Source organism: Lissotriton helveticus, chromosome 3_2, assembly GCF_964261635.1.
Source record: "Lissotriton helveticus chromosome 3_2, aLisHel1.1, whole genome shotgun sequence".
In the NCBI taxonomy this organism is placed as follows: Eukaryota; Metazoa; Chordata; class Amphibia; order Caudata; family Salamandridae; genus Lissotriton; species Lissotriton helveticus.
In genome coordinates this window covers 201984229-202005846 of record NC_136062.1, presented here as the reverse complement: position 1 = coordinate 202005846, position 21618 = coordinate 201984229, and the positions used below count along the sequence as shown (strand labels likewise).

The following is a 21618-nucleotide window of genomic DNA, read 5'->3' as shown; positions in this document are numbered from 1 at the left end:
TTCTTCCGCTGAGCCCCTATGCTTAAATCTCTCTCTTGCAGTACGCACTCCTTTCGCTGAGCCCCCATACCTGAATCTCTCTCCTGCAGTCCACTCTCCTTCCACTGAGCCCCCCATACTTGAATCTCTCTCCTGCAGTCCACACTCCTTCCGCTGAGCCCCCATGCTTGAATCTCTGTCCTGCAGGCCACTCTGCTTCCTCCCAGCTCCCTCTATACCTGAATATCTCTTTTGCAATTCGTAGTTCCCTTTCTTTTCAGGTCCCACCATGCCTGACGGTCTCCCTTTACACCTCTCTGTGCAATTATCTTTGAAGATGTTTTTTAATTAAAGGAATAAACGAGCGCAGTGGGATCCCAGTCCACTGATGGGATGAGGCCTTCTGATGCACTTCCCTCCTCTGTTTTACTGCAGTCACAGCTGCGCTTCAGTGGGGGAAGATTTTCCAAAGGCGCATAATTTCATCTTTCACTCTCTCTACCTGTAATTTGTCCATTTTCTCTCCATGTGCTCTCTCTCTCTGGCACTTTATTGTTTTCTTGACTTTTTTCATCCCGCCCCCTCTTGCTTTCTTCTTTTCTTTACCCACCCCCCACGTTGTGCACCCCCTCTAGTCTGCAGCCTCTAATCCATCCCTCTCTGTCCATCTCTGAGTTGTATACTTTTAAATTAATCGGATATTTGTCTCTTATTCATCCTTCTGTCTAATTAGGGTGTGCGCCCTGAATATTGAAATCACAATTTCGATGGAACACGTTATTGAGGAACGAATATTGAAAGAAAAATATTGTCAGGTTAGGCTAGATGTTTTATACTTAATTCAACATATCTGCACCTCCCTGGTTCATATATCTTCAAGGTACGTAGATGTGGAGTTAGGAATAGTAAACCCATATTTCCCTATATGCTCTTATCTTTCAATATTTTATCCCTCAAAGAATGGCCTCGGTATTCCTGTACTGGGCTGACTTTTTTGCTACTGCACCCGGTGCGACACTCTTTTGTGGCACCCTCCATCCCCCATGACCACCATCCCCATGGATTCCTTCACTGTCATCCCCCAACAGTGCCCCTCATCTCTCCATAGCCTCTCTCTCACATACATTCCATTTGTTTTATAGGGCTACACACACACTATACAGAGACAATGAATTGTACGTGTGTAAATCAGGCTTTAGGACTTACTACATAAGACAAGGTGTAGGAATCAAATGTCATTCATACTGGTAGGCAGTATATTGTAAGAGTGTTTGGTTTGGAGAAGCACAAACGTTCAACAGTAATTGGGGTTGGCTTTGCTAAAAGGAATGTATTTCTACTCAAACAAGTTCTTTTAGCAACATTAGAATAGTGGAAAACTGTGTGGGAAAACACAATGTACTTACCTCTACCATGCCGTTTGCATGCCTCTTTGATGAGAGTTAATATGACACTGCTATAGTAGAATTGTACTTATGAACTGCAACTAACAAAATGATATCTGTGACAAAAGCAGGAACATACTGAGCTAGCTACATAATATACAGTCCTGTGATCTGTGTGGTACATTTTCTCTGCAGCAGGCATATTAACTTACCGTATACATTAATGTTCTACCCTTCTTTAAGATGAGCCAATACTGCCACTAGACACAACCCCAATCTCTCTTTAGCAAGAACATAAATCATCAGAGTTATTTTGAAAGTGTTATTGTTGCCTGAAAACAGCTGGATACACAAGGAACTTTGCAGCAGGTGCTTTTAAACCCATAAGTTATATCTTAACACAGCGCCCCATGAGCTCAACACTAGGTGAGCTTGGGTTCTTGTACCAGATATTGTCAGAGTTGATATTCAGACAGTCGCTGTTGACAGCTATTTTGTCCCATTAAATACAAGTGCCCCCTACACCCGTGCTGTCCCCTTGAACAGTGATTTCTAGATCATTTTTTCGTCTTATCATTCGCTGTCTCTTTAACGGGTGTCTTTCAGAATTTCTCTGCCTTTTGCCGTTTGACACAGGGCGGTTTAGAAAGCAGAAAATAACCTAATTTCCATGTAAATTCTTTGCTTCCTGCTTCGGTTTCGTGTCAGAACAGAAATGCCAAGAATGAAATCTCTGAAGCCGGCTGGCAGGATTATAGAGTATTACACCTGTCATTCCACTGAGGCCATGGCCAGCACAATGCAGGGGGTGAGAGTGCTTCTGGCAAAGAGCCCTAGCAGGCGCTTCCCGACAGCCCATGCGCCAACAGGTGTCTGATTGGTCACACTTAGTGATGGGATTGTACCGAAAGGACCACTAGATGGCCCTTTGACTCCCATCCAACAGCTCCACTTCCGTTTCCTGTGCCTTTGTTACATCAATTTCTCTGCAGTGATGATTGTATAAAATAAATAAATGAATATGTGTATGGGGGTTCTTTGGTTTTTCTCAGGGGCATGTCCTTGGCGTTGCTAAACGTGGGTATTGCCGAATATCATGGCTGCTTAATTTGGATTCCATCTCTTGACCCCCTCCTTTTACCTCCCTAGATTTCCTATTTCTTTATCTCACTTCCTGTTTCTTTATCTCAATCACGCAGAGTTTTTTCTCCTTGCTTTCTCCTTTTGTCACTTTTTATGTCTTTTTCCATTTTGCTGTGGGTGAAAGTCCACTGATGAAAAATGAGTACTGGTCAGCAAAAATGAACGTATGTTGGTATCGATATGATAGCGTAATTCTACTCAAAATGCAATGGAGTGCTGTACGCACACTCTCGGTAACCACCTGCACAAATTAAGCACTATCTCTATGAAAGTAAACAAGATGTGCAGTTCTGATATGCTGCAGGTATTTGGCATGTGAGTTGGCAATTATTTGTTTTGATTTGAGATTTGTGCAGTACTGTTGGATAGTACCCCAGAGTAGTAGATTCCTCCACTGCTGGTATGAAGATTCACTTGTTTCCATGCTCAACAGATTAGGATGGAGCGCGTTCAGACAGGGAGGGCGTCAGATTTGGGGGCTTTGGCACACGAACAAACATTTCCTTCAGGAGATGCTGATACAAATGGTAGCTGGGTCTGGTGGCTGAATGGACGAATGCGTCCACTGTAGGGGCGTATGTGCGATCTCATGGTCACGAGTACAAGGCCACTCAGCCTTTCATCCTTTTGAAGCCGATAAAATGAGTACCGTTGAGTAACAATAAACATCTGTTATTCAGTGCCAAGATACCCTTGGGTGAATGTACACTTTACCAATACACATGTTATGTTAAATGTAGTACACCAGGGGAGATGCCAAAATAAGTTCCTCGATATAAGATGAGTTGAAGCAGAATCCGGATGAGAACATTACCTGAACACTCTGATGTCAAGCTTGGTCCCCTGCACCAAGAGACTGTGTTGGAGGACGGCCTGTCTGCTAGTGCCCTCACTATGTCTGCATTACATATCTCCTAGAATGCCTAGAGGGAGCACATAATATACTGTCTTATTTTTGCAAAAGAGCTAAACAAACAATATATACTCGATGTTGGTAGGTTGACTAGGTTCAACGACCAAATCCACCTTTTCTTAAGCATGTCAAAGACACTTGCAGGGACCAACAGGAAAAAACCCATCAATAGATACCCAAGTCATAAAGTAAAATTTCACCCAACCTTTGTTGGCCAAGAGAAAAGTAGCAGGTGTCGGAATTTGTTACCAGCTAGGCCTGCAGAAAAGAAATAATTCTAAAGGTCATCTAAAAACTAGGCTCTCCCTGGTCCTCTGCCACCTGATAACAGCAGCCTTTAGGCAACGAATTTTACATTGTAATCAGAAAAAAATCAGACGTGATCAGTTTGCAAATTTTGACTCATGAGTTGTAAACCAGCCACCCTCAGGGACTTTCTGTTAACTGCATATGGCCAAAGGTTAAACAAGGTACTGCATAAAAAAGTCCCTTATAAATGTCAAGTAGCCATTAAAAATGTATCAAAAAGCCTCTGAGCTAAGAACCTTAAATAGAGTGTTTCTATCGTGTTCATAAACCAGCTCCAAGTAGTAACAATCACTGCCTGCCAGTTTGGTGAGAACAGCACTGTTTCCTCATGAGTGTAAATGCACAATGGCTAACCCCTGAGACAAGCTAAGAAACTGGGGCATGTCCTCCTCAACAACCTGGTCAATGTTGTGCAGCATGAGAGGTAAAGAGAAAACTCCTTTCACAAACAAAATTTCAAAGAATCCAATCTGCTATGTAAAATCTCCAATCGACAACTAAATTTGGTTTAGTTTGTTTATTGCAAACTCTGAAATGGCCTAATGTGCGCTAATCTAAGCATTATAGTATTAAAATACAAAGTATATAGGATTAAGCCAAATCTCCGGAACAGGTTTGACCTATTTAACAAAAAGAAGATGACGAGTACAGCCACATATGTTATCACATACAAAAATCTGCATTCCATTGCATCAAAGTTCCAATTTGAAACCCTACAAGTCCCTAACTACCTCTAAACTACCTTAAAATGAAAATCCTAACCTAAGGAAAGTTCAGTAAAGATGGAAAAGGTGTCAGCCATCAGAGTCTTCCAAGGAAGTAACTCTAATCGGGTCATGTAGCATACAGCAACAGAAGCCAACGATGAGGTCTGTACCTCAAGGTGTCAGCTGCACATAACTATGTTACAACATAAGCAATTGCTAAATGAAGGCGCCTCCCACAGTTCTATTAGTATTTTCCCATTACTCTAGCATCCTCTCTCTGCCTTCATCTTCACACGTTGAGATATTTTGTACGTCCTTGGTGCCTTCTCCTTCTCCCACGAGAACTCGTTCCCCATTTGTTATCCCATTTCTTCTTCTCATGTCTCTCTATTCACTAGGAACAATAACTCTCTCTCTCAACTGATTAAGGCTTGTGCACCTGCAGCGAGAACACAAGATACATGCAACATTTCCAATTGCAAGCAGAATATGAATTCAAACGCTTAGATGAAAAACACTTTGGAAATGTATTTCTGGCCTACAGTTAGGCTAAATTAAAAATGCACAGGTTACAATATGTGCGCCCTTCTACAAGCAAATAAGCCATACTTTTGGAATATATTTTAACCAGCATAAGTGTGCAAATCGTAAAATATTAGTGTCATAAGTGAAATATTAAACTAAATTAGCAAAACACATTTAGATTTTATCCCCTAAATATTAATGTACATTTTTGTCAGTTATGTTTCTGAAGTACACATGGTTTATGTTACTCATGAGGATACTTTGACATCTCATACTCCTCTTTCTTTTTTTCAAGTATTAGACACATAGAATATATGTGAGTGCAGGCTACTGGTGATTATAACACACTCATACTCTCAATTCAACAAGGGAGCCTCAACTACTCTCCTCCAAAGCCACCATTTTACACCTCCCTACAGGCATCTAGAAGCATTGGGGCTGGTTCAGATTATCTTTCTCGGCTAAAATCCAGGCATCTCCCACCTGCAAGGTACGTTTCACAAATTCTGGCCCTTGTAAGGTTGGCAAAGGATTCAGAGCAGTTATTTTACATTGTCTTCTCATCGGAAGATTTCACAAATCTACACAGGCTGCATGGCCAAGCTTTACACATGCTGCTACTTCTAGATATTCCTTCCACCCCTTATTTCCAGGCATTATCGATATCATAGCACACATTATTAGGTCCAGGGTTTATGCAGTTGTTAAATGCCTCTAAGTAGAAATATAGAGCCCTTGCAGCTGTACACATTTTATCTTCAACTAATTACCTAGTCAGAGAGTCAGTTTCAAGGTTCAGACATTTGGTCCTGTGAGTCTCACTGTAAAGCGCTCAGAAGTCATCCATACACTTCCTTTGGGCAGCAGGTCCATCAATGAGAGTCTAGCGACATCCCAAGTACATATCCCACCAGCCCTGTAAGTGGTAGACTTGTATCGTGCCTTGCTGCCAAACAGCACCATTGGCAACTCTCATCGTGACAAGTGTATCACAGAGGACCATCTCCACAGTAATCTACTGAAACACTTTACTCGTGGGTGGTGTAGGAGGCAAAGCCATGACTCTACTGCGTTTCTAGACTAAAGTAACACGTTTGAAAATACTGTTGAGATACAGTCTGAACCATGAGCTGATGGAAGAAGGTTTCCTGACTGATTTCTTCTCCATGGTACTGTTAATTTGAGCAGCAAGGAGGCTGGGAGCACTCTGTTAGCAGATGCAGTGTGCAGAGTCACACCAAAGCTACAGCCCAGACCACAATAATTGGATTCTTTGGCTTATGTAGAGCGAATGCAGCAAGGACATAGGCAGTGCAAGCTTCCTCAGCCCTTCAACCTTCCTCAACCCTTCAACTGAGAAGAGTTCTCCCACCATGGACCAGCTTATGAAATCTACTGGACTCTGAGACTAAGCATACTAGGTCAGACAGTTGGGAAAGAATGACAGACAACAGGTGGTGTATTCAGAGCTTTAGGTATGGCTCATACATTACTAACAGCCACCATATCTCCGTGAATCATGCCATTTTCTGTGCCAAAGCAGGAGCTTTCAACTCAAGCCAGTCCCTTCAAGAGCATAGCTCCATCAGTAGCCTAGGAGGTCACTTCCACCTGATTGGGAAGAGGAGCACAGGGGGAGAGGATAAAGGCCTTTCAAGTCCTTGCACCATATGCACTATTGGAGCTAGCATCTAACACCCGTCCAATGCTGTCTGTGCTGGAAGACTGCTCCTTTTTCTCCAGTTTGCAACAACAGGACCATTGAGATGAATAAGCCAATAGTTCAAGTGAAAGATAACGAACAAAACCTGTCCGATTATACTCTTTACCAGAGAATAGATGCATGACTGAGACGCTGGGAAAGGGACATGTGGAATCTGACTATATCCTAGACCAACAAATTGGAAGTCTTGGTGCCCCGGAGAAGTTTATACTTTTTTTCTTCATATTGGGCCAGAGCTGTCCTGCTTATGTGACCTATTAATGTCCACAGTTACTTGCTTCGAAGTACCTTCACTGCTATCATAGGGAAAACAAACTGAGATCATACCTAGCTCTGTGACTTCTGTAGCTTTGACCACCCCAAAACCATGTCTGTTACAGGTTTCGACTGTCAATAGGTGTATTATATTGAAAGCGGGTAAATTGAAGGCAGAATTAAATGTAAGTATCTTTGAGAAATCAGGTATTTGGTTGAGTGGGATGAAATCCTACTTAAGCAACAACCATAAACCTTGTCAGGCTGAATCACGAAAACCTACAAAATTAACCTGGTAGCTTGGCACAAAAGCTTAACTTAGAGCCAATGTGTAAAGCATCTATGAAGTACTTAAACAGTGATACAGTAAAAACACAGAACAAGAAAAATCCCACACCAATTTAGAAAAATAGAGTCATTTATTTTTAAACTGTAAGGGGAAAAATCATGCCTCAAAGATCACGGTACAAAATCAATAAAAACATTTATTAAAAAAAAAACAAAAGATCAAAGCACCAACCGTGTACATCTAGTCACGCAAGACCAGGGCAAAGTTAAAAGTCCCCGCCAACCTTCAACTTAGAAGAAATTTTGAAGAAAACTGTTGAGAAGGTAATGTTAATCGGGGCAAAGAAGCAGGCAGTGTCCAGGGAGAAGGCGTCATTGTCAGGGAGCCGCTAGGCGAAGTCACTGTGAAGAGTTCTTTGTTCTCACTTAATCTCCTGGGTGGCAAAATAAATGCTGCAGGCCCAATAGTAGCATTTAATTTACTTGCCCTGGGTATGGGTTCTGCTAATTTTTCTGCTGTCCGATTTACATTTTCTCCTTATTTTTCTGCCCTCTGTTTTGTCTTTGTCTGCTTGTTTCTTCCTACTGTTTCAAGACCTGGCTTTTCGAAAAAGACCTCACACCAAGTGCCCAGATACCCCCAGAGGAGACAATGCGGAGCTCTACAAATGCAGATTGATTAACTATCACATATAAGTAAATTAAATATGCCAATCAGGTGTAAACCAGTATTACTATGTTATAGGGAGTGAACACAAGCACTTCAGCAGTGATTAGTCATGTTGAAGTGTATAGTCCTAAGGCCAACCAAAACAAATTCAGCAAAATAGGAAGGGAGAAGGCAAAACGTTTGGGGGAAGATCACTCTAAGACTGACAGGTCTAACAGTATGTATGTAGGTATATGGTATTTCTATTGCATGTATCTAGACAAAAGACAGTGGAGCACTGTACATGGTTAAAGACAAGCATAAAGTCAATGAGTGAGAGGAGTTTGAGCTAGGCTGAGGGTGAGTAAGGTTTCATGATGTAATACTGAGATATGGACAGTGATGTGGGCTGCCCTGCATGAAAGTGGCACTTATGGGAAAAGTACAATTTCTATACAATATGTCCATTTTACTCAATTAAAGGCTTTAATGTTAATATTTCGGACTTTAAAATGTTCTACCTTTCAATACCCTACATTCTCAGTACTTATCCTGTTTGTACCTTACCTCAACAAGGACCACCCCATATTAGTGGCTAGTGCCGTCAGTGCAAAACTTGAGTACATTAAAGTACGCGACGTCGGCCTAGCAGTCATCAAAACTTACTCCTCCAACATATGCTGAAATCCATACATTGGTTTTCCCACCGTACACATAAATGTATCACGGAAAATCCCCAAAAATTCAGTGATAATGCCATCCATGACATAAGTGAGATTCTCCGCGCTCCACGTAAAACAATTGGAGATAGACATTCCTTGGTGGACAGATTACAGCTACTTAAAGAACTCACCAACCTTATAAAGGTAACTGAGCAGGATTCCGCAGAGCACCGCAAACAAATCTTTTGTGAACTTATGCATGCCCACCATGGCTAGGCAGGATTCACCATAGGGCTATTAATCTTTCAAGGGTGCACTATAGAAATGTTTTATTCATTCTTTAATATGATTATATGCTCTGATATTAATCAAATCAAACAAATTGAGATCCCAGTTTGCTTTTTTTCATGTGCCCCAGCATTATGTGCCATTGTGATTCCACTGTATATTCATGACGATCTGGCACATCTTTCTATACATGTAGCTTTGGTGTAAGCATCAAACATGTTGCTCCACAGCAAGTTATCTTACAGTAAGACCAATTTAACTTCACAAAATCAACAAAGAGGATGGTCTCTGAGCCATGAAGGTTTGTTAGCAGATTAATCAAAGGCACAAATATTAATCTTTAGTAAACCAGTCTATCAAATAGTCTTGTATATTGTGTATAAAATATATTATTCAATCTGAAGTTATATAATTATATATAATAATCTAGATACCAATGCAAATCATAACAATGTAAAGTATGCAGAACAAAGTTTCTATTGGGTCCATAAAGGAACTTCTTTATTCTAAATAAGCATCAAGAATATCAAGAGGAAATTCTTGTATGAGGAAGGTGTCAGTCTGACGTGAACCAAATTAAGGTTCATGGTGGAAAACTGAACGGGTCAAGAGTCAAGCCTAAGAACCAAAGATAGAAGCATTAGCAGAGTTAGGGGAAGGTCTTCCTTTAAAAAATTCTTTAGTTAACGTGCATATTGCATAAGCTAATGTGCACATTACGAATATATCACATGAAGCTTATGTATGTGTATATTTTGCCACATGTTTACACACAAATTAGTATTTTAACACAAATTAACATACGGTTAGTAGTGGTTATGGAGCACTAAATTCTGCTCCCCAAGTGGCTTCATAGAGTTTATATGCGGCATTTTGTCAAGTGAACTTAGCTTAGTGAACCTCGAGAAAGACAGTTTGAAAAAGAGAAAGCAGTGCATCATACTGTGTGCTTTGGCATCGTGGGCATGAGCAGTTCGATAATCTACTGTAGGAGAATGTGAAGCACAATGTACATGGAAGCACACTCCATACACAAGGTACATACAGGCAGAATGAGCACCAGGGGCTGAATCAAAGAAAGTGCCCCACAGGGACAACAAGCACATATGCCCACTTTGTGCACCCCTGGGGCACTTTGGTATTACAGAAGGGGCTGCAGCCGCTTGTCTATTGCACAGATGGTGCTAAAGGTGAGGCCAAAAAGGATGGGGCACTGTCAGTGCGCCCCCTGATGGCAGCCCTCTGAAGGGGGCAAGAGGGTCCCATGGACCACCCCAGACATCCCGTCGCAGGGGGGCGCAGTTACTCACTGCACCCGTCTGCAAGGGAATCTTTAATCACTTTTAAAAGTGCAGGCGGGTTGTAATTTGTACATTTAAACATGGAGCGGCTTAAAAGCAGCTGCTCCATATTTCACTTGAACGCGCTGCCCCTAGGGCACACTTTCCCTGTTTCCCTATTGAAAGGTGCACCGTGGCACAGACAGGAAAAGTGTGCCCTGTCTGTAAGGCCCCAGGTCTGTCTGATATACCATAAGTGTTGATAGTTTATTCCTGAAGCATATTTTACATACAAATAGATCGCCTCAGAAAAAGAAATTTGCAATTTGGTAAAATTGAAATTCTAGTATGTATTCAATATCATGTGTTCAAGGCCATTTCTTTAATAGCGCATTTTGAGTTTTATGTTTAAAGATTCCATAGAAACCGTGGGCAAAGGGAAGTGGGTAGCAGGGAACTAAAGAGAGGCAGATGAAAAATAGGGGGCGGAGATTACTAATTTCATTGACATATTTTTATTTTTAGGGATATGTGTTTCTTATTTGCTCATGATATGGCTACATGCTGGGATGTTCAATGTGGGGGAGCCCAAACTTCAAGTCTCTGTGAACTTAAGTGAATTTGACTGATTTGTTAAGAGTCACACTTCTGTTTAGTGTCACTGTACATCTTCATGAAACGAATGGAATTCCATCACATGTCTTCAAAATGATTACAGAAAACATGGACTAGTTGGAAATTACTATATGTCATTGGATTCCCTGAAATCTATGAACCTCTTCAGAATGAAAAACGTGTACTTGCGTGGGTGAATTGTTCAAAAGCCTTTATGTCATATGGTCAGCTTTCAATCAATTTTCTAAACATTCTTTGTTTTGGACAAAGAAGTGGGTAGGGAGCAGTTGGGACAGGGTGTGAGGCAAGTAATGTCAAAATTGGATTAGGTATGATATAAAATCGGCCAGATGCCAAAAAAAGGATTAAAACTGGTGCAGAAAGGACCCACTCACAATACATTGTGGAGGAGTGCCACCAACGGAGTTCCACTGAAAGATGCAGTCAGGTGCCTAGCACAGAAATTGTGTACGGCATAGGTATACCACAGGACTTGGGGACAACCTGTGTGAGACACATCTCTAATACAGATTGCCTCATGATGTCTAGAGACAATAAATCATTACAATATTCAGATCTGAGACTAGACTGAGTTGGACAGACATATTTTTTATATGATGTCTTTTTTATCTTTATAACTTATGTGTCCTAATATCCTCTGAATAGGTTTTTCTTCCCCTTCCTGCCTGTCTTCAGCTCAGCCCTTTTAATCTGCTTGTTCTCTTAGTTTTCCACCTCATCTTCATCATCCCTCTTTCTGATTCTTTAACAGCCTCATTCATTTTTCTTCTTTTTTTCCAGCCTCGTACTTTCTCTCTTAGCATTGCTTGACTTCACCATTCTCTCTTATTCCGCCCCCTCATTTATCCTTTTATTCACTCCTAGACTATTATAGTCCACTTCGGGCTCCACGCGAGGTAATCTTCTGGACTTTCTTCAAGAAATAAGGGAGAACTAGCCTTCTCTGTATCACAGGCTTGGCAGGTTAATTGTTTCCCTTTTCCTGTGGTATCCCATAGACAAATGCAAAACAGATTTAAAGCAGTTCTTCCACTATGATGGCATGGGGTTCGCTCAAGGGCTGGACCACTGCTCATCTCAGTGGGACAGGCACGCAGTTACGCCCCTTCCGGCAGCCTTCTACTGTGACTCTAGTCAGCAGCTGGTACTTAGTAGTAGTTGCACCGGCTGATTGATCCAGAAAGGGGTAAGAACTCAGCTTGATTCAGGTAATGATGTAGTCCCACTTTCTACCACCACAGTCAACAGCTGTTATGCAGAAGTACTAGCTGGTGGTAACAGTCATGTCAGCAGATAAACAGAGGCCACAATTCTTACGCTTCAATAGTACGCAGTGCTCTGCACTTACAATCACCATCAAATACAGCGCACAGTGAGCTTTGCATGGATGGTGTGGTTGGCATTGGGGAACAGGAAATCAAACCTGGTTCTTAAGGAGGAGTAGATGAGATCATTATCTGACATTGTATTGACTTACCCTTTCTTATTCTTCCTCAGGTGGTGGGTCAGATTGACCAGCTAACGTCAGACTTTGAATTCGACATGGAGCCAGATGACTGGACCACAGCCACGGTCAGCAGCACATCGAGCAGTGAGAAGGGCGGGTTCCTCTTTGATCTCAGCCACCTAGATTTCATGAGCTCCGACATCCTTTCTGACAGCTGGGAGTTCTGCTCTTTTCTGGAGGCCTCCACTCCATCGGACTCGGGTGATGGTTCAGGGGAGCAGCCAGGTCGCCCACCTGACTACCGACTAATGAACGGGGGATTGATCCCTAATGGGCCTGGGGTGGAGACCCCTGACTCCTCCAGTGAAGAGACCTTCAGCTCTATCCCCAACCATCGGCCTCCACAGAGGACTGCAGGCACTCGGGAGCGCGTACGCTTCAGTGATAAAGTGCTATACCATGCTCTTTGTTGTGATGATGATGAGGAGGACCCGGATCGGGATGCAAGTAATGATCAGGTAGTGGAGGCACCACTAAGATGCTGGGATAAGCAAGGTGTGGCAGCTTCACCTGGCATTCCCGTTGCCACTTCCAAGCTGCTGCGGCCTGCCTCAAAACAAATCCATGTCACCGGAGGGGTCCCTTACGTCACCAGTGGTCAGAGGAAGGTGACGAAGAACAGCAGCACGCAAACAGTCTTGGACAAGAGTACCCAGACAGTGCTGCCATATGTATCAGATAAACAGAAAGCAAAGGGCAAAAATTGAAGTCAAAAGAACACACACAAAAAACTAATTTATTAATATATGAACTTGCAGTTTAAAAATATTTAATTCATTTAAAATTTGGGAAAAGTATGTAACTACCTAATGTCACTTTTTTGAGGCTCAGGGAATTTTATGGTTTTACTGAATGGAAGATAAGGAAACAAAAATGTATGAATAGTCTATAGGATAAAGTTCTATGGTGCTGCAAAAGACCCCTCCAACCATGAGTCTACCGGGCTCTGGACTGAGTGCAGTGGTGGTCTGGTTTTGAAGTGGTGTGCTTCTGTGGGGTGAACGGTTGCCCTCTGCCGCTTCATCACAACCAGGATTTCCAGCAGCAGGCACATAACAAGAGGTGGGCAAGCCTGGCATGCAAGGGTGCTGGTTATGTTCTCCTAAGGTATTTCGACTGGACCTCTGCGGCCTCTCTGCATGGGATCCCGCACTCTTTGTCTCACATTGAGAATATGCTGTTGTCTTTTTTTTGTAGATTTGCAGATGCTGTTAGAACGTCTTAAAAATAAAGAAATATGCGCCCTTATCATATATATATCAACAAGTCTTGGATCTTGGATTTAACTGATTGGTGGTCTCAATGGTTTAGCGATGGTGTCTAGTAAAGAGTTATATGCTACTGGATGGGGATAGACAATTTCGAAGAGGGTTGTCAACATTTTATTGAAATCAGGTGCCTAACAATACCTATGCAGTGTTTCAGAGGTTACTGCACCAAACTCCTCACCAAGCTACACAGATAAACTAGTGGTACTCCAATCGACAATCAAGTATTGCAAATCTGAACAAGGAGTCCTGATGGTGCAGATCCAGAGAGGGAGATCAGGGAGAACAGACAGAACCAGGCATGAAAGTGACATGGAGGCAAGGAGGCAGGTAAGGAAGGTGTTCCCTTATATCCGGGACATAGAATAATAGAATAAAAAAATAGTGAGGACAGACTTAGGAAAGATGACAGAGAGGCAATAAAAGGGAAAATGGGTGGGAAAAATTCCTGTTTGCAGTCAAAAAATATGAAACAAAAGATTGGTGTTGCCAGAGTGTGCAAGAATAAGAAGTAAATTGCGTCATTGAAAGTGGTAAATAAGCATAAGACTGAATGGCTGCACCAAAACGTGCAGCTTCATCATTGCCATATCGGACTATCACACATTCAGTAGTCTGGCGTGAGTTCCCCATCTGAAGTATTGCGTTTTGTTCTAAAGACCCCATTTCTGGTGGCACTCGGAATGGTAGAATTCTTCAATTGGGCTTCCAAAATGGAGCATGGTTTGCACTATGCATCAAGCCTGTGTGTGTTGACACAAGTGGCTAGGATTTTCGGCACATCTGAGGGAAAGAAGAAGAAGCAAGATAGAGTAAAGGTGCAAATAAGTGATAGGAAATGTAGAATGCAGCTTTGCCAAGTAAACAACTAGCTTCTGACTCAGACAAGAAGGGATGTTTGTCAATGGAAACAATAAGAAAGAAAGTTAAGATGGGCACAAAGAGATACAGTCAAAGGTTTCTGTAGACCTACTAAAATCCCTGCAGCCAGATTCTCTCCATGGGAGTGCTACTGTAGTCTGCTGCTGAACATTTCAGATCAAATAGGAAAGCACTGCCCTTCAGGTGTTCAGATTTTAAACAAAAGTGCACAGCAAACATTCTTGCATCATTTTGATGAAATCCCTTTACGCTTTTCTAGCTACTTCGAGGACCAAAGGCACACCGTTCTTTTTAGGTGGTCTTTTCACGCCATGCACAGGACTTTGGACGCCATTATCGTTTGATTTGTTTCAACAGCCAAACCTTGCATGACATTTCAGAATTTTACAATTTCATGTGTTGCGCTTTAAATCCATCTCTTATAAGACGCAAATCGAGTCCATTTGATGACTTGTCAAGTACTGACGCAGCTATGTTAGAAGGAAAAACACCTCCCACAAAATGTATTACCAGCATCTGGAGCACATTTCTAAATACATCGAAAATCAGGCCCTTACTGTGCCTAACAATCAGCATAGATTGGTCATGCTTTTCAAGCTCTGGTGGAAAAGATTGTGCTCTTGACCTTCTCAAATCTGGATGGATGGCAAGCCGAGGCCCTTAATTTCTTTAAATCAACACTTATGGTGAAGGCCTGTCTCTTAACCATTCTAATAATCAGCGTGAATGAGAAGGCTCAATTGCGTTACTTAATTCATTTTAAAATAAGCTGATTACAAAAGAGAATGTTAAGCAGGAAAATAACACTGATCTGCAAAGAAAAACGAAAGGTATCTGAAACATGTGCTCATCTGATTGTGGAGAGAGTGAAACACTTATGCTCACAGGAGAGGGACTCTTCTCAAGCTCCCTATCAGAATGTTCCACTCCATTGAATCACATTGAAGGTGGGCACATATACATTCCAAAGTAGAATCCACTCAGAGTGGTGGTGATCCCTAACAAGATGGGGAACACACAGTGTTGTATAAATGCCCCTCACACACCAACAGGCCCCTTGGTGTCATGCTTCATCATCGGGGCCTTCGCACCCCTCTACGGGATGCGGCGTGCTACGACTCGCGAATACGCAGGAGCACTTGAAAGTGAACTATGTGAGGGGGTGTGTCTACAAAAGTGTGAGTGAGGTGAGGTGAAAAAATGGTTAAAAAATACCTGGCGCGTGGGTGAAACAAATTTATTAAATCCCCGGCTGGTATTATTAAAAAAGTGCAAAGCGTGGTTGAAAAAATACAAATTAAGGTATTACAACCACTGTGAAAAGTGTCAACATGTTTCGGAACTCAGAGGCTCCTTCTTCAGGACAAGGATAGCACTTACCCTCCCCTTACTCACATGTAAATGTAAAAGTGTAAAATTTAATTACAACAATGTGTAATGTACCTAACAATGTTATATATGTAGGTGGGTGTCGTTGCGCCCAATTGGCGATGAAAACTTAAAGTTCTCAAAAATAAGACCTCATGAGCCTGTGCGTGTTATTGGGGGATCCTTCCTTTCTGTTCAGAAAATGACGGTTACTGCAATGGCTAGTTGCCTGCCTTCCCTCAACGCGGCTCAACACTTCATCGGAGCCGCGTTGAGGGAAGGCAGGCAACTAGCCATTGCAGTAACCGTCATTTTCTGAACAGAAAGGAAGGATCCCCCAATAACACGCACAGGCTCATGAGGTCTTATTTTTGAGAACTTTAAGTTTTCATCGCCAATTGGGCGCAACGACACCCACCTACATATATAACATTGTTAGGTACATTACACATTGTTGTAATTAAATTTTACACTTTTACATTTACATGTGAGTAAGGGGAGGGTAAGTGCTATCCTTGTCCTGAAGAAGGAGCCTCTGAGTTCCGAAACATGTTGACACTTTTCACAGTGGTTGTAATACCTTAATTTGTATTTTTTCAACCACGCTTTGCACTTTTTTAATAATACCAGCCGGGGATTTAATACATTTGTTTCACCCACGCGCCAGGTATTTTTTAACCATTTTTTCACCTCACCTCACTCACACTTTTGTAGACACACCCCCTCACATAGTTCACTTTCAAGTGCTCCTGCGTATTCCCGAGTCGTAGCACGCCGCATCCCGTAGAGGGGTGCGAAGGCCCCGATGATGAAGCATGACACCAAGGGGCCTGTTGGTGTGTGAGGGGCATTTATACAACACTGTGTGTTCCCCATCTTGTTAGGGATCACCACCACTCTGAGTGGATTCTACTTTGTTTATTCATATAACTAGGGAGGCCGAATCCACTGACTCTCTCTCTCCCCCCTCTTGTTAAATTCTTGCACATATACATTCCACCATAGGTTTTTCGGACTGAATCTGGCATCATACCAGTATCCCACAATTAATGTCAACCACACATCAGGCTATATTTAAAGACCATCAATGTGTGGATTACACCTTCACAAGGCTCGCGTGAATCCCTTACTCCATTTTTCTGAGAAAATGAGTAATATTCGAAAACAGATCAAGCCCAAGGCAGTGCATGCAGCATGCAATTTCCTCTGCTATGTAACTGGGCTATTATGTCAACTCTTTTGAATTCACAGGTCTAAAAATAACTTGCTGTCCAATTTGAAATCTGGCTCATCTAGAGATCCCTGTTCCTTTTGTAGTTTACAACTGGTGTACTCCACTATTGTCATACCTGTAGGTGACATCCTTAATCATTCTATAACTCAAGGTATAGTTACCAACCCCCATCAGGCAGACAATGTTATGCAAGTCGTCAAAAATCAGGTGATGACCCCATGATACAATCCAATTTACGGTCCCGCTCTACTACAGCAGCAGCCTAAATAGTAAGAAGGCAAGGTTGCTAGGCAACTTTGTTCTGATCTCGAACCAGTTGGGTGCTTGCATGTTGCTCAGACCAGCGTATGTCCAGGTCTTGCAGAAGGTCAGTCGTTAGCTACTATGAACAATCTGCAGATGGAGAGCGTTGGCAGTGGTGTCAATGCTTTGATATTATCACCTCTGTCAATGGCCTGTGTCACAATTGACCACCTTACCCTTAGCTACAGATCACAGGAAATCGATCTATCCTGAATGACAACAAAGAGCCTCATGTCTTCTTAATGTAACCATGGCCAATGTTTCTCTGAATCTATCTCAGTGCTTCAGCCTCTTAGTTATTGTGGGCCTCATTTATGAAAAGTGACGCATCGCTGCGTGAAAACATTGATGCGTCACTTTTCATTGCGCCCCCCTTGCGACATGCTGGATGCGTCATAGTTACAGTATGACGCATCATGTCTCAAGGAGTTACAGATACGTCAGTATTTCTGACGTATCTGTAGGCACAAAAATGATGCATTGCTGGAGTGTGTCACGAAAGTGACATAACTCTATCAATGGGTCATTTCACATGGGCACGTCCCATTTCAAATGTGCCTGCATCAGTCTCACGCTTGCAGTGAGGCAGGTGTAAGATAATGACGCACGTCCTAGAAGTGACGCAGTGAAATCAGTGTAAAACAATGGGAGTCACTCTTAAAGTGGAAGTGTACCGAGTCCAAATTTTTATAAGGGGCACAGTTCAGTCAGAAAAGAATTGACAGGTTTTCATCGATATTGTAAGTGGGGTCTGGGAAACCTCACTAGTACACGTAGTCTGAAATGACTTCAGGAAGGACCTTAATACCTGGCTCTTTGACTGAACCACAGCGCCTCGACAGACCAGCAGCTCTCCCGCTCCAGTGCCTTGAGACCCTTACGGGTGAGTAGTCGAACTTTAAAAGCCACTGATTGATTGATTGATTGATTGAATTGAGAAGTTTGTCCAAAGAACAACTCTGCCTTAGGTTTGGGGTTTTAGCGAAGTCACCGATGTGTAAAGTTGCTGGGGCCAAGAAGGAAGTAAAACAAAATGCTTCAGGTGGCGAGAGGTATTCTTCTGGTACATTGCTCGGTTTCAGGTCATTGAACTCTCACTAGGGCTTCTCTCAGTCGATTCCTCTTCAGCTGGAGTGGAACTATTCTTTCTTGGCAGGCAGGTATCGCAGAGTGAAGCCAATCTAGGCTGAGTGGCTCTGGACAGCACCAGAGGGAGCTCAAAGCTAGGAGGTTTGTGGAAATGGAAAAAAACTTCAACTAAGTCATGGTGTTGTCAAAAGAGAAGGAGGTATTATATTCTCTGATTTGATGCAGTCACTTCACTTCCGTCTTCTAATGGGTCTCAGGTGTTTTCACCAGCTCCAATGATGGATCACTGGGAATCTGCCATAGAGGCTTTGCAGGCTTTGATTCCAGAAAATAAGGCAAGAAAATTAGGGTAGACGTCTCTCTTTCACGCCTCTTGTCCATTCCAAGCATAGACCAATAAGCAAACAGCTTTCATGTACAAGGAGTGGCTAAAGCAGTATCTGGCCACTCTTGTTTTCCAGGCATGCATATCTACCAGACTTACGTGGATTCTTGGCAACCTAGCATCACCAGCAAGCAGAGCACCCCACTGGCCCAGTGGTATGTTGGGCAGTAGACTGCTCCATCAGTGGCAAGTAAGTTCAGTACAGCAGAGACAGAGGCACAGGAAAGAGGAGCTCTTCCCATCTGCAAGGTTTAGGCAACAAGAAATCCCTCAAAAAATAATTTGACTTCAAAGTCTGTGAGTGCCAACTTGCCACAACACAGAGAAAAGCTACAATCCTCTCAGCGAAACTGTTAAGTCTTACTAACCATAACCTTTCTCTGATGGGGTCTACTTTCACCATTAGCAAAGCTTTGCCACAGACTGAACTCACACAACTCTGTTACAGCTGGCTAAAGACTACAGACCTGCCAACTTGAAACAAAAATATTGTGTAAGACGAGAAGGATGCAGGACCTGCTTCTCTATCTGTTAATGTATGACTAGTTGTGGAGAGCCCACGGAGTGGGCCGTGGCTCTGTGCCTGCACTGGTCTCCTCGAACTCAACAAACCCGAATGATTCTGAGGCTCCCTTCGATCTCCTGGGTGGGGCGGTTCCTCAGCAATGTTTGAGGAGCGTCGCCCCACTGGCTCAGAGCCACGAGCTGAAAAATAAAACGATATTTTAATATTGTTTTACTGTTCAGCTGCTGCCTTTGAGCCCGTGCTGTAAGCAGGGCTGGTCTGGGAACCAAAACCGTCCCAGGGAGAGGGTCAAGGGGGGGGGGGGGAATTGGGGGTGCCACCAAGCTCTTTGTCAGGGCCGGTTTTCGGCCGATTTTGTTACTGGGCCGATATGCTGCAAAAACGGCCCTGTAACAAAAACGCCCCCCAGGGGCCCAAAACCGGCCCCCACCCATGCGGCGCACCGGGGGATTGCCCGGTGCCCGCTACGGCCAGTCCGGCCCTGGCTGTAAGGAGGGGCCAGAGCCATTAGAAGGGGGAGGAGGACTGGTTCCCGCACTGTAAGTGCGAATGTGTGTTTGGCCGCCCTTCTCAGGCCGACCAAACACACATGTGCACTTAGGTTTTTCCAACCCAGCTGTATTGAACAACTGGGCTGGAGAAACAGCACAGACTCCCTGTCCTGGGTGGAGCGTGAAACAGCTCACTCAGGTCACTCCCCGCTCTGCTACATAGCACAGGGAGTCTGATGCTACCCCAGTGCCTGGTGGGAAAAGGAAGTAGGAAGAAGTCCACCAAGGCACAACGCAGGAGGCGGCCGGCAGCTCCAGGTACGTTTTTTAAAATTTGAATCATTATTAACCCCCCGCATTTTCCCTACCGCGCTCCATCCTGTACCCCCTCCACCCACTTCATCACATTTTTATGTGGCGGTCGCCATTGGTCCTGGGGATATTATAAAACCCCCTCTTCTTTGAGGAAGCTCGTCACACATAATGGAAATCCACTCTCAGTATGGGTTTCCAGCTCACTTTGTCTCCCACCATGTAATATCGTCTCCCACCGAGGTGACTGCGTGAAGGTGCGGATATCGTGTGACACATGGTAGGACTGTGTAAGTTGGCAAGTGTGAGACAATCCAAATCTCCCATTCTACTTCCCTCATTTATAAGATGACAGAAGGCTCCAGTTGTTTGAAATAGTTTATTACTTCTTTGCCTATGTTACGCTCACAGTAGCCAGCGCCAAGACACCTATGGGTATTCGAACACTTAACAAGTTCATTTAAAATAACATGTTCCATTTGTGCTTCAAAAGGACGGTGATTCATAAGGTAGAACAGGAGTGGCTCCCCACCTGCTGACCTCGCAGCAAATAGCCTGCGTTGTTCTTTCCAAATGATGACCATAGCACCTGTCCTCATTTGCATGTTAATGGATCTTCCCAGCCTAACTGGCAGTGTGAAATTCCACTTAGGCCTGTTCCAGGCAAGGTCAGCTACATATGTTCCACATAATAAAGACAGTGCCAGGCAAGCATTTCTATGCCGGGTTGGAGCTGACTAGATTAAAGTTAGATGTATCTTCTTTTAAAAGTCCAATTTGGCAGAAACATTTCACCAAAGTGTTTATTTATTAGTTGATTTATATATTTGTGATTTTATATAGCTCAGACTTAGCACAAAGACATTAGAGTGCTTTACAAGAGAGTAGGACGAATGTTCTGGTTACACATCGCAAAACAACCTATAAGTATCAGGAATACAAATTAACAGTTCTTCCCAGCAAGGGTGCTACAGGACAAGAAGCACTTAGCTAACAATCATAATAAAACCATGGTAAAACACCAAGGCCTAGATTTACTAGTGCTTTTGCTACGTTTGCAACACAAACTCAATCACAAGGGCATATTTACAAAGAACTGACGCAGCGCGACACTGCAAGCAATTTAGCATCGCATCGCAACGTCATTTAAAAACTCAAGGATGCGCAGTAGTCACAAGAACACGGTACACCCTTGTGTTTTCCCATTGCACTTGTGCTAAAATAGCTGCCAAGTGCCAACGCAGACACCCTTGCACCATGGTACAAGGGTGCCTGTGTTGCAGGGATGATTGTTTATGTGCAGGAAGGGCAGAATGCAGCAAACATAGAAAGAGCAAAAAACAAGGAGAAATAAAAGTATTTTTCCTCGTTGCGCCACTCTAATGCCTGCCTTTCAATGGCGTTAGTTTTTGGCACTGACTCAGATGTACAGATCCTTGGTTATCTTTGATCCTTTGTGACCGGTTATGTAAGAAAGAGGAAAACCAATTTAGGACTGGGCCGGTGAGACC

General features: G+C 43.1%; 1 protein-coding gene across 1 annotated transcript in view; it reads left to right on the top strand.

Annotated features, from left to right (window-relative positions):
* Positions 1–13500, top strand: part of INSYN1 (inhibitory synaptic factor 1) — a 323884-nt gene extending 310384 nt beyond the window's left edge. The window contains exon 3 of the mRNA XM_078684626.1: positions 12240–13500. Within this exon, the coding sequence (XP_078540752.1) occupies positions 12240–12956 (717 nt within the window). The 3' untranslated portion in view covers positions 12957–13500. The remainder of the gene's footprint in view (positions 1–12239) is intronic.
* Positions 13501–21618: the final 8118 nt, after the last annotated feature.